The sequence below is a fragment of the Oncorhynchus masou genome, chromosome 22 (assembly GCF_036934945.1).
Source record: "Oncorhynchus masou masou isolate Uvic2021 chromosome 22, UVic_Omas_1.1, whole genome shotgun sequence".
Taxonomy (NCBI): Eukaryota; Metazoa; Chordata; class Actinopteri; order Salmoniformes; family Salmonidae; genus Oncorhynchus; species Oncorhynchus masou.
In genome coordinates, this window is record NC_088233.1 from 9,146,034 (window position 1) to 9,159,485 (window position 13,452).

General features: G+C 42.9%; 1 protein-coding gene across 1 annotated transcript in view; it reads right to left on the minus strand.

Moving 5' to 3' along the window:
* Positions 1-5,761: 5,761 nt before the first annotated feature.
* LOC135508632 (netrin-4-like) overlaps positions 5,762-13,452 on the minus strand; it is an 80,551-nt gene continuing 72,860 nt past the window's right edge. The window contains exons 8-11 of the mRNA XM_064928873.1: positions 13,246-13,364; positions 13,018-13,086; positions 6,965-7,138; positions 5,762-6,341 (exon numbers count right to left, since the gene is read on the minus strand). Coding sequence (XP_064784945.1) covers positions 6,121-6,341; positions 6,965-7,138; positions 13,018-13,086; positions 13,246-13,364 — 583 coding nt within the window. The 3' untranslated portion in view covers positions 5,762-6,120. The remainder of the gene's footprint in view (positions 6,342-6,964; positions 7,139-13,017; positions 13,087-13,245; positions 13,365-13,452) is intronic.

Here is a 13,452-nt window from a genome sequence, read left to right on the forward strand (position 1 = left end):
GTTTAACTGGACAGGTTCCACTCAGAACAGGCCTCGCCATGGTCGACCAAAGAAGTTGAGTGCACGTGCTCAGCGTCATATCCAGAGGTTGTCTTTGGGAAATAGACATATGAGTGCTGCCAGCATTGCTGCAGAGGTTTAAGGGGTGGGGGGGTCAGCCTGTCAGTGCTCAGACCATACGCCGTACACTGCATCAAATTGGTCTGCATGGCTGTCGTCCCAGAAGGAAGCCTCTTCTAAAGATGATGCACAAGAAAGGCCGCAAATAGTTTGCTGAAGACAAGCAGACTAAGGACATGGATTACCGGAACCATGTCCTGTGGTCTGATGAGACCAAGATAAACTTATTTGGTTCAGATGGTGTCAAGCGTGTGTGGCAGCAACCAGGTGTGGAGTACAAAGACAAGTGTGTCTTGCCTACAGTCAAGCATGGTGTTGGGAGTGTCATGGTCTGGGGCTGCATGAGTGCTGCCAGCACTGGGGAGCTACAGTTCATTGAGGGAACCATGAATGCCAACATGTACTGTGACATACTGAAGCAGAGCATGATCCCCTCCCTTCGGAGACTGGGCCGCAGGGCAGTATTCCATCATGATAACGACCCCAAACACACCTCCAAGATGACCACTGCCTTGCTAAAGAAGCTGAGGGTAAAGGTGATGGACTGGCCAAGCATGTCTCCAGAACTAAACCCCATTGAGCATCTGTGGGGCATCCTCAAACGGAAGGTGGAGGAGTGCAAGGTCTCTAACATCCACCAGCTCCGTGATGTCGTCATGGAGGAGTGGAAGAGGACTCCAGTGGCAACCTGTGAAGCTCTGGTGAACTCCATGCCCAAGAGGGTTAAGGCAGTGCTGGAAATGATGGTGGCCACACAAAATAGTGACACTTTGGGCCCAATTTGGACATTTTCACTTAGGGGTGTACTCACTTTTGTTGCCAGCGGTTTAGACATGAATGGCTGTGTGTTGAGTTATTTTGAGGGGACAGCAAATTTACACTGTTATACAAGCTGTACACTCACTACTTTACATTGTAGCAAAGTGTCATTTCTTCAGTGTTGTCACATGAAAAGATATACTCAAATATTTACAAAAATGTGAGGGGTGTACTCACCTTTGTGATATACTGTATATCAGGGTCATGTTCATTGGATGCCATAACACGGATCTATTCACCACATGCAAATTCCACTCCGTTTATGTCCCTTCAATAACGTTTCTTATTGGACAAGTCTAGGTAGTCCTTCTGTGTTTCGGTGCGTTTTCTTTCCGTTTGGTGCCTAATGAACACGATCCCTGAAATATGTCCTCGACTGACGATAACATTTATGCAACGTTATTATTGTGATGTAATTTTAAGTTGCTTGAATCCTACCTTCAAGTGTTTTAGCAAGAGACCGTTAATTATTACTTAACATGTGCATTAATATAAGTATCATTTCAAAGGATCAAGCCAATAAATAAGGGCATATAAAAAGCAAGAAATATAATCGTCTTTTTCTTTATTATACTTACCTGATTTCTGTATTGTTTATTTAGAATTAAATGAAATATGCAAAAATGACTGCCTGTGTTTTGGGTGGACACCTCCAATGTATTATTTAATCATTCAAAGCATATTCAATGCCTTGAAAATAACCCGTGATATGACTATAATAATGCTATGAAATGATTTATATTTCTATATTTTGTTTCTCTGTCCCTATTTATTTAGAGGTGATTTTAAAAAATAAATTGAATTGTTGCACATCTTTAAATCTTTCTTTTTTTTTTGTATATTTGTATTCATGTTTGAATGTAAAGTGATCATACCTAAGCCAACAATTCAAAATCCGGAGTAGAAGTGTTCTATTCTCACTTTTAACCAAAGGAGGGCGATATTAGGACATACATAAAGTACATAAGGTATGTATGTTCTCCAGTGGTATGTACGAATATATGTACTTCAGTGGTTTCAGTGGCAAGACAACTTAACTGGAATACACATTCACATTGAGCTTCAAAGATGTACTGAACCATGTCAGAAACTAATTCCTGCAACATGTAGGACAATAAACCATTGACTTATTTATTAAACGTAATGCATGTCAGGTATCACATAAAGACGGACATACAGATGTCCCTTTAAAAAAGGCGGAGTTCATGGATTCCACATGATATCTGTGCATTCGCCATCAAATGCAAATTGTAGCTCATTTATGTAAATTCTAACGAAAATGTAAGACGTAAACAAATCAGGTAGCCTAGTAATTAGAGCGTTGGGCCAGTAACCGATCGAATCCCCGAGCTGACAAGGTAAAAATCTGTCGTTCTGCCCCTGAACAAGGCAGTTAACCCACTGTTCTTACGCCGTCATTGTAAAATAAGAGTATGTTCTTTAGTGGCTTGCCAAGTTAAATAAAAAAGATAAGTATTTTTTTAATAACAACTAATACTTACAGTTACAGTATGTAGCTACACAGGTGATATGATTATATGTACACGCCCCTTTTCATTTGGGGCGGCAGGGTGGCCTCGTGGTTAGAGCGTTGGACTTGTTGCAAGTTGAAACTCCCGAGCTGACAAGGTACAAATCTGTTGTTCTGCCTGTTCCTATTTTTATTTAACTAGGCAAGTCAGTTAAGAACAAATTCTTATTTTCAATGACGTCCTAGGAACAGTGGGTTAACTGCCTGTTCAGGGGCAGAACGATAGGTTTGTACCTTGTCAGCTCGGGAGTTTCAACTTGCAACTAGTCCAACGCTCTAACCACTAGGCCACCCTTCCGGTTACTAGTCCAACGCTCTAACCACTAGGCTACTCTGCCGCCCCACTGTTCCTAGGCCATCATTGAAAATAAGAATTTGTTCTTAACTGACTTGCCTAGTTAAATAAAGGTTAAAAAGATATCTAAAAAAAATTGTGATCTCATAGCTCTGCTCCATTCACCACTTGTAAACTCCTTTAATAAAGTCTTTGGGACAAGGGCGAAGCATTCGGATGACGTCACAGTGCAGGAATGCATCATGTCTCTTCAGCCCAGGCCAGCAGCTACTGACCTAGCTACTCCTTAGGCAGTGTTACACAGACAGCCCCAATATGCTAACTTTTTTTCAGAGCAAATCTGGAAGAAAAAAAATCTATATATATTAGAATTGGTCTGCCTGTGTAAACGCAGCCTTAGAGACAGCAACACAGACCTATTCTTAACCAGAGCTCTCTGGTCAAAAGTAGTGCACTATGTAGGGAATAGGGTGCCATTTGGGAAGCATTCTAGGTCTGGGTCAAATATGTACCGAGCCTCTCCAGATACAGATCTGACACAGTGACGTCAATTCATCCCTTCCTTTCTTAGCTAAGTAGCTCCGTGTTTATTTTGGGATTCATGGATTGTTGGGTCGTTTACTAATGAGAGAAACACACATGGGGTTATTTTCCGTCTTCCCTAACAACCTGGTATAGAGTGGAATCGGCGCTGCAGTGAAGGATAACTCATGTTTACATAGTGAAGGATGAACTCATGTTTACATAGTGAAGGATGAACTCATGTTTACATAGTGAAGGATGAACTCATGTTTACATAGTGAAGGATGAACTCATGTTTACATAGTGAAGGATGAACTCATGTTTACATAGTGAAGGATGAACTCATGTTTACATAGTGAAGGATGAACTCATGTTTACATAGTGAAGGATGAACTCATGTTTACATAGTGAAGGATGAACTCATGTTTACATAGTGAAGGATAAACTCGTTCTCCTGAGTGTCGCAGCGGTCTAAAGCACTGCATCTCAGTGCAAGAGGTGTCACTATAGTCCCTGGTTCAAATCCAGGCTGAATCACATCTGGCTGTCATTGGGAGTACCATAGGGTGGTGCACAGTGTTGTCTGGGGTAGGCTGTCATTGGGAGTACCATAGGGTGGTGCACAGTGTTGTCTGGGGTAGGCTGTCATTGATAGTACCACAGGGTGGTGCACAGTGTTGTCTGGGGTAGGCTGTCATTGGGAGTACCATAGGGTGGTGCACAGTGTTGTCTGGGGTAGGCTGTCATTGGGAGTACCATAGGGTGGTGCACAAGGTTGTCTGGGTGGGCTGTCATTGGGAGTACCATAGGGTGGTGCACAGTGTTGTCTGGGGTAGGCTGTCATTGGGAGTACCATAGGGTGGGTGCACAGTGTTGTCTGGGGTAGGCTGTCATTGGGAGTACCATAGGGTGGGTGCACAGTGTTGTCTGGGGTAGGCTGTCATTGGGAGTACCATAGGGTGGGTGCACAGTGTTGTCTGGGGTGGGCTGTCATTGGGAGTACCATAGGGTGTTGTCTGGCGTGGGCTGTCATTGTGAGTACCATAGGGTGGTGCACAGTGTTGTCTGGGGTAGGCTGTCATTGGGAGTACCATAGGGTGGTGCACAGTGTTGTCTGGGGTAGGCTGTCATTGGGAGTACCATAGGGTGGTGCACAGTGTTGTCTGGGGTGGGCTGTCATTGGGAGTACCACAGGGTGGTGCACAGTGTTGTCTAGGGTAGGCTGTCATTGGGAGTACCATAGGGTGGTGCACAGTGTTGTCTAGGGTAGGCTGTCATTGGGAGTACCATAGGGTGGTGCACAGTGTTGTCTGGGGTAGGCTGTCATTGATAGTACCACAGGGTGGTGCACAGTGTTGTCTGGGGTAGGCTGTCATTGTAAATAATAATCGTTTTTTAACTGACTTGCCCATTTAAAATAAATAAAAGTAAACTCCGTTCGCCATTCTAGATCTGAGTACACGAACATCTCCTGACTTTGCCACATAATCTGTAGGATTAATTCCTGGTGAACCAATGTGATTAGATCACACTTATGCCCAATCAAATCAAATAAGAGTCCTATTTCCCCCTTATATGGGGTTACCCATCTGTTTAAGGTGTTCAGAGTGTTTTACCACGACACCCCTGAGTGCAATAGAAGTGAGGACACCAAACCATGTGAGTAAGAAGACAACATCATCGTGTCATGTTTTGACATAAACCTGACAAAGAGTCATTGAAATCAGACTGAGAGTGAGGGAAGACGTGAAGTCAGTTCAATTCTAACTGAGAGCGTCTTCAAGTGCTTTAGTCCCAGAGGCGTCCAGACAGACTTTCTGTTCTCTCTCTAGTCTTCTTCCGCTCCAGGAGATACTACTTGTTAAGGCCTGCTCAGTCCCTTCGAGCCAAGGACAGCGAGTTTGTGGACACACACACACACACACACACACACACACACACTGATGCTTCTGCAGGTTTACTGCCAATAACTCCAGGAACTGAGGATACAAAACGTCAGGACTCCAAACATAAAACCTTGGATCAGAAGGTTAATCATAGAAGATAGAGATCTCGGTCATTTGATAAGACAATATGATAAAACATTCATTAATAATATCCTTTTGGTTCTATATTTGTCTTGGTTTCAACTATAGTCTGAGACAAATCTAAAGTGGATTTAAACACCAGCCCAGTGGCTCTTATGTCTTTGGGACTGGAACATCCAAGATCAGAATGAGAAGTCAGATCAATCAATCAATCTGCCTCAGACAGTAAACTTTCACTCAGGATATCTGGTCTTCCCTTTGGAAACTTATTTTCCTTTTCCTGTAAAAAAAGGAGACGAGAGTCTGTACTCTGTCTCTGTGCAGCTGCCTGTCATCATATTATATAATCCAATATATTCCACTAAGCAGACTCACACGTTTAACCAAAGTGACTTGTAATACAGTGAGTGCATACATTTTTTTTGCATATGTTTTTGTTTATGATCCCTGCAGGAATTGAACCCACAACCTCAGTGTTGCCAGTGCCATGTTCTTTCCAACTGAGCCACACAGTACCGTTCAGCACAGAACGCTATCCATCATGGTCCTGCCGTGGAGGTCATCGTTTCAGAAATGTGTTCCGTGGGTCTGTGGATGAAACAGGCAAATGAGGTCCTGAATGGCGAAAGAGCTCTGCTTTCCCCATATTGCCCAAGCTGTGGCTGTATCCCCATGTCCAGCCCACATTCCTCCAAAAATACACTCTGACACGTCTTTATATTCGGCTCATCGTCCTTCTCATGCAATCCACCAAAACATGGATAACTTTTAACTCTCCATCCCTCTCTTCATCTTGTTCCATGGCTCTAGTTTTTCTTCTGCAGACTAAAGACATTTGCATTCTGCAGTCTCTCTGCTGCAGTCTTCCTTGAAGAGGAAGAGGAGGAGGAGGAGCTACAGTGTTTGTTGAGGAGGTGCAGGAGCTTGCGTCCCAAGCTGGGCCTCCAGGGTTTGACCAGGCTCTTGGTGTTCACCAGCAGACGACCCGTCCTCCGGTCCTCGTGGCCCCCCACCAGATACTCTGATCCTGGGGGAGTAGAATAGAGAGAGCAGGGTCAATTCCAGTTTATATTCAGTCAATTTACTTTTAATGGACACTGATAGAGTGGGGTATTAGCCAGGCTTTAAATACTGTTTAAAAAAATATATAGAACGCTATAGTGAAACAGATTGCAGGTTGCAGTGAGGTATCTAATGTACAAGTGTCTAGTGTGTCACCCATCTGCTTAAGGTAGTGTGAGGCCTATTTACCCATATATGGAGTTATCCATCTGCTTAAGGTAGTGTGAGGCCTATTTACCCATATATGGAGTTATCCATCTGCTTAAGGTAGTGTGAGGCCTATTTACCCATATATGGAGTTATCCATCTGCTTAAGGTAGTGTGAGGCCTATTTACCTATATATGGAGTTATCCATCTGCTTAAGGTAGTGTGAGGCCTATTTACCTATATATGGGGTTACCCATCCATCTGCTTAAGGTAGTGTGAGGCCTATTTACCCATATATGGAGTTACCCATCTGCATAAGGTGTTCAGAGTTTTCATACCTACCTACAAGGCAGGTAGGCATCCAGAGACGTCAGAGAAAATAACTATTGGGGCAAGAAGCAGTCGAGGTCCAGTTGCCTGGCCAAAACGTAAGAGCTCACCTGGGTTAAGGAGGGGGCAGGTGCACCCTCGGGTGGTCCAGGATTCTGGGTAGAGGGTGATGTGACCTTTCTTGATGTTCACCTGGCTGCCGTGGTACAGGACCTTCTTTACCTTAACCTCCACCTCAACATGGGAGCCCTGATCATGGGCCGCAATGATCCTCACCATCAGCACTGTGAACACACACCTGATCAATCAATCTCAATACTGTTGGCGTCAACCCCTTTTAAATTCTGCTGGCACCATTTACTACTGAAACATGCAGTGAGTTAGCATTTCCTGTTAGCATTTCCTGTTAGCATTTCCTCTTCAATTCTGTATTATTATCCATTTTTTTGTAAGATTTAATTTTATATTTTATGAACAATACAAAACATACACATACAAACGACAAAGTCATACAAACATCAACAACATCAACCCTGCTCAGACCCACTAGCACACACTGTCATCTCCAGCATCCACATCATTTTTCGCCACAAACTGCAACATTTTGTATTTAAATAATACATTGTTAGATTTTTCCATTGTGTTAACGATGGAGGATTGATTGATTTCCAAGTTTTTAGTATTTACGTTTTTTTTCTCCAGATGATTGACAAGAGAATCGTCCAACCAATTGGGTCTCTCACTACACCCCCATACGCCATCTTGAAATATGCAGACAGACGGGTTAAAAATACATTTATATTGTAATACTTCTGACAACTGACTCTCTAGCTCCACCCATAACTTTTGGACATTCTAGCATTCCCGGAAGGCATGAATTATTGAGTCATTGTTAGTTTTACACATGACTCTGCTGTTGTGCTGGAGAATTTGTGAATTTTGTCTCTTGTATAGTCAATTCTATACATTAGTTTATCTTGGATTAAGCGTACATTTTTGTTAACTGTCATTTTGTTAGTTATGCTCCAACTTTCCTTCCGTCTTGAGTCAACATCAGTTCTTTTTAAGTCTTGGTTCTAATTGTTTATTTTTTTTCCTAAGAGATTGTCAGTTGGATAGACTCTCTGCAATGTATTGTATATCTTACCTATCACATGAATATCATTTGACTGACTCAAATAAGATTCCCTTAAGGTTTCTCTGATGTCCAAAAGACTTCAAATATAAAATGTTGTGATATGTACCTTTTTCTACATTGGTCAGACCAAAATTACTTTTTAATAATTCTGTCATGGAAATAAATGTATTTCCTGTTACCAAGTCAATTACGGTTTCCATGCCTTTAGTTTTCCATGAGGACTATTTTATCAGTGAATTCTGAAAAGCTATCTAAGGATTGTGTTTCACAAGGTTGTGCTTTATGAAGTGATATTGGTTGTTGTAGAATACGTTTAATTTTCTTAACGATGAAGTTGTTAATGTTTTTAGCTTTGTCCTTTGAAAACAGACACAACATGATTCTGAGGATGAGCGTGTGCATGTTCAATATGTACCCATTGTTCCTCTTTAGTGCATCTAACTATCTGTCTGTAGTAAAAGCCCTGGGTGGTGAGTTGATACAGTTCCACGTCTGGATGGTTTAAACCAACCATAGACTTAGGAAGATGTAAAACGTTCCTTTTTATTATATATTATATTTTATTTGGCCAAATAAAATCTGTTGTGACCAAGTATACTTTTTTAAAGAATGTCTCCGGTGGGGTAATTGGTATTACCTAGAAAAAAATATTCAAAAACTTTAGCAAACTTTAGCCATTCCAAACATTTATTCTACCTGTAAGACTATTTAATTTAATTAGATCTGCTTTCATATTGTTGAGTAATGAAATAAAGTTCTTTATATATTTGTTGTTTGTTGTCACTTATTAACCTAACTTCCTAATCCTAAGCATCCTAACTATTTCATATTTTTTATGAATGGTGATTTCTTTTTTTTGCCCTCAATTGTGCATCTATAAACGCTGTTGTGGTGTGAACAGGCCGTGGCTGTTGCCCCCTTTTCACCACACTGTCTCTGTGGGTGGACAATATCGGATTGTCTGTGATGTGTATGCTGAGGGAAATGGAAGCGGTCCCGTTGATGTGTTTCCTGAAGTCCATGATCAGCTCCTTCATTTGGTTGACGTTGAGGGAGAAATTATTTCCTGGCACCACACCGCCAGGGCCATCATCTCCTCACTGTAGGCTGTCTCATCATTGTTGGTAGTCAGGCTTACTACTGTTGTGTCGTCTGCAAACTAGATGATAGAGTTGGAGGAGTGCGTGGCCACGCAGTCATGGGCGAACAGGGAGTACAGGAGGGGGCTGAGCACGCACCCTTGTGGGGCCCCTATGTTGAGGATCAGCAACATTTACATTTACATTTAAGTCATTTGGCAGACGCTCTTATCCAGAAAATTGGAGGTGTTGTTTCCTACCTTCACCACCAGGGGGTGGCCCATCAGGAAGTCCAGGACCCAGTTGCACAGGGCGGGGTTCAGACCCAGTGCCCCAAGCTTAATGATTGAATATGTCGGTAAACACTCCAGCCAGCTGGTCTCCGCATGCTGAGGATGCAGCTAGGGAGGCCATCTGGGCCGGCAGCCTTGCGAGGGTTAACACACTTAAATGTCTTACGTTGGCCACAGAGAACAATAGCACACAGTCCTTGGGAGTGGGCCGCGTCAGAGGCAATGTGTTATTCTTAAAACGGGTGAAGAAGGTGTTCAAATTGTCCAGGAGCAAGACTTAGGTGTCCACCATGTGGCTGGTTTTCCTTTTGTAATCCGTGATTGTCTGTCGACCCTGCCACATATGTCTTGTGTCTGAGACGTTGAATTGCAACTCCACTTTTTCTCTGTACTGACATTTTGCCTGTTTCATTGCCTTACGGATGGAATATCTACACTGTTTGTATTCAACCATGTTCCCAGTCACCTTGCCATGGTTAAATGAGGTGGTTCTCGCTTTTAATTTTGCACGAATGCTACCATCTACCCACGGTTTCTGGTTAGGGTATATTTTAATAGTCACAGTGGGAACATCCCCTATACACTTCCTGATGAAATCGTGTCCGTGTAAACGTCAATGTTATTCTCAGAGGCTACCCGGGAACATATCCCACCCAGTCCGCGTGATCAAAACAATCTTGAAGCATGCATTCCGATTGGTCAGACCAGCGTTGAATAGACCTTAGCACGGGTACTTCCGGTATGAGTTTCTGCCTATAGGAAGGGAGGAGAAAAATGGAGCCGTGATCTGATTTGCCGAAGGGCGGGGGAGGGCCCTATAGGCATCCCGGAAGGGGGATGGCTTGTTGTTAATCCACCTGGCGTGTAAGATTTCAAAAAAGCTTTTCGGCGAAAGCATACCAAGCGTTTATGTAAGGACATCTGATTAGGTCTATACAGTCTATTCTTGTTCTGAGAAATGAAGACTATTCCATGTGAGAAATTGCCAAGAAACTACTCCCTTACACGGAACCCAAACCGGCTGCGCCCATCGTGCGCTATCGTGCATACATTTATTTTGCCCCCCTGCACCAAACACTATCACGACACACAGGTTAAAATATCAAAACAAACTCTGAACCAATGACATTAATTTGTGGACAGGTCGAAAAGCATTAAACATGTATGGCAATTTAGCGAGCTAGCTTGCACTTGCTAGATAATTTGTCCTATTTAACTAGCTTGCTGTTGCTAGCTAATTTGTCCTGGGATATAAACATTGAGTTGTTATTTTACCTGAAATGCACAAGGTCATTTACTCAGACAATTAATCCACACATAAAACGGCCAACCGAATCGTTTCTAGTCATCTCTCCTCCTTCCAGGCTTTTTCATCTTTGAACTTATATGGTGATTGGCATCTACACTTTCATAGTATTACCACACAACCTGCAAAACAGCTTCTTTCAACGCTCGTTGACGCTCGTTGGCGTCTGCAAGCAGTGTGGGTGCAATAATTGAATAACATGGATTTCTAAATGTATTTTGCAATGCTCGCGCACGCGACGTGTCCGGTCTGGTCAGCATGTTAAGAAACCACACAAACTGGCTCTAACCAGAATAGAAAGAGGAGTGGGAGATCCCGGTGCACAACTGAGCAAGAGGACAAGTACATTAGAGTGTCTAGTTTGAGAAACAGACGCCTCACAAGTCCTCAACTGGCAGCTTCATTAAATAGTACCCACAAAACACCAGTCTCAATGTCAACAGTGAAGAGGCGACTCCGGGATGCTGGCCTTCTAGGCAGAGTTGCAAAGAAAACACCATATCTCAGACTGGCCAATAAAAAGAAAAGAACACAGACACTGGACAGAGGAAGATTTGAAAAAGTGTTATGGACAGACAAATCTAAATTTGAGGTGTTTGGATCACATAGAAGAACATTCGTGAGACACAGAAAAAATGAAAAGATGCTGAGGGAGTGCTTGACGCCATCTGTCAAGCATGGTGGAGGCAATGTGATGGTTTGGGGGTGCTTTGGTGGTGGTAAAGTTGGGTGATTTGTACATGGTAAAAGGGTGCTTAATTTAAGCTAATTTCCTCCTAGAACAGGACAATGACCCAAAGCAAAGCTCCAAACGATGCAATAACTATTTAGGGAAGAAGCAGTCAGCTGGAATTCTGTCTATAATGGAGTGATCAGCACAGTCACCGGATCTCAACCCTAATGAGCTGTTGTGGGAGCAGCTTGACCGTATGGTAGATGTGCCCATCAAGCCAATCCAACTTGTGGGAGGTGCTTCAGGAAGCATGGGGTGAAATCTATTCAGATTGCTAGAATACTTGAATGCCAAAGGTCTGCAAGGCTGTAATTGCTGCAAATGGAGGATTCTTTGACAAAAGCAAAGTTTTATTAAAAATCATTATTATAACCTTGTCAACATCTTGACTATGTTTCCTATCCATTTTGCAACTAATTTCATGTATGTTGTCATGGAAAACAAGGACATTTCTAAGAGACCCCAAACTTTTGAACAGTAGTAGTGTACACGGCTGTGACTATAACTGAAGAGAATTCTCTTGGGAGGTAATACGGTCAGCATTTGATTGTGAGGTACTCTAGGTTGGGTGAACAAAAGGACTTGAGTTTCTGTATGTTATGAACAATCACACCCTGATCATGAAACATGCACCACCGCCCTTGTTCTTCCAGGAGAGTTCTTTATTCCTGTCTGTGCGATGTACTGAGAACCCAGCTGGCTGTATGGACAAGGACAGTATATCAGGAGAGAGCCATTATTCCACGAAACAGAGGATGTCTCTCTGGAAGGAGATCCTCGCCCTGAGCTTGTCCACTTTATTGTCCAGAGACTGAACATTAGCAATTACTACACTAGGAAGCCGTGGACGGCGTGAACGCCTCCTGAGCCGGACTACAAGTCCACTCCAAATACCGCTTCTCCTACAGCGGCGTCTCGGAGCAGCTTCTGGGATAAATTCCCCTGAGGGCGTGAGAACAAAGGATCCAATTCGGGAAAGTCGTGTTCCTGGTTCGTAATGCCGCCGCTCTGATATCAAAATGTTCTTTCCGGCTGTATAACACAAAAAAACATTCTGGGCTAATAATGTAAGAAATAACACCCCAAAAAAAACAAAATACTGCAAAGTTGCTTAAGAGTTAGAAGCAAAGCTGCCATGTCTGTCACCGCCATCTTGCCAGTAGATCATCGGCAAATAAGTATAATTGATATTCATGTTTACCAATACTGATACCTGTTACGTTTGGGTCCTGTCTCATTCTTTCTGCAAGCGGTTCAATTGCCACTACAAACAGGAGGGGGGGGGATTTCCTTTTCAATTCTGCTGGCATCGTTCACTACAGTCTGGTCCCAGATTTGTTTGTGCTTTATAGCCAAATTCTTTGGTCGTTGTTATGCATATCAGGCCCGTGGGAGTTGGCTAACATAGGAGTGGTTAACCTCATACATCTCCTTTTGATCTACAACCAACTCTGCTTTATGTTCTCCTATTGTTTAAGTCTTTTCATATCTTGTAAAGTTCTCAAGACAAAAAAAGAGCACAACACCAGGTGGATTCACAGGAGACAAAGACATTTGTCTTTTTAGCAAAGCATGGACAATGCTAAGATTAATATTACTGTATGTCCCACCTACCGTAGTCATACTCGTTGGCACAGAAGAGTTTGGGGCTGCCTATAGGCACCACCTTACACTGACATTTCTCTGGAAAGACAGGGAAAACAATAACATGTACTGTACATTACGCTTATACATTATATATCCGTGTGTGTGTGTATAGATGTGTGTGAGTGTGTCTGCTTTCTTGCATGTGTGCGTGCCTACATGCGTGCCCATGCATTTTGTGTATAACCCATGACTCACCAGAGTGGTGCAGTGCAGAGAACAGCTCCTCCACCCTAAACAGTGTTGCTAGCTCACTACTGCTAGGTCCTCTGTGTATGTGGCTGTCACCTCCTGTATAGTACACGTCCAGATGTGAGCTGGAACACAACACATCACATCACATCACACCACAGAGGAAACTCTGGTCAAACATAGCACTGCCTGCTAGCCATACAATCCATGAAT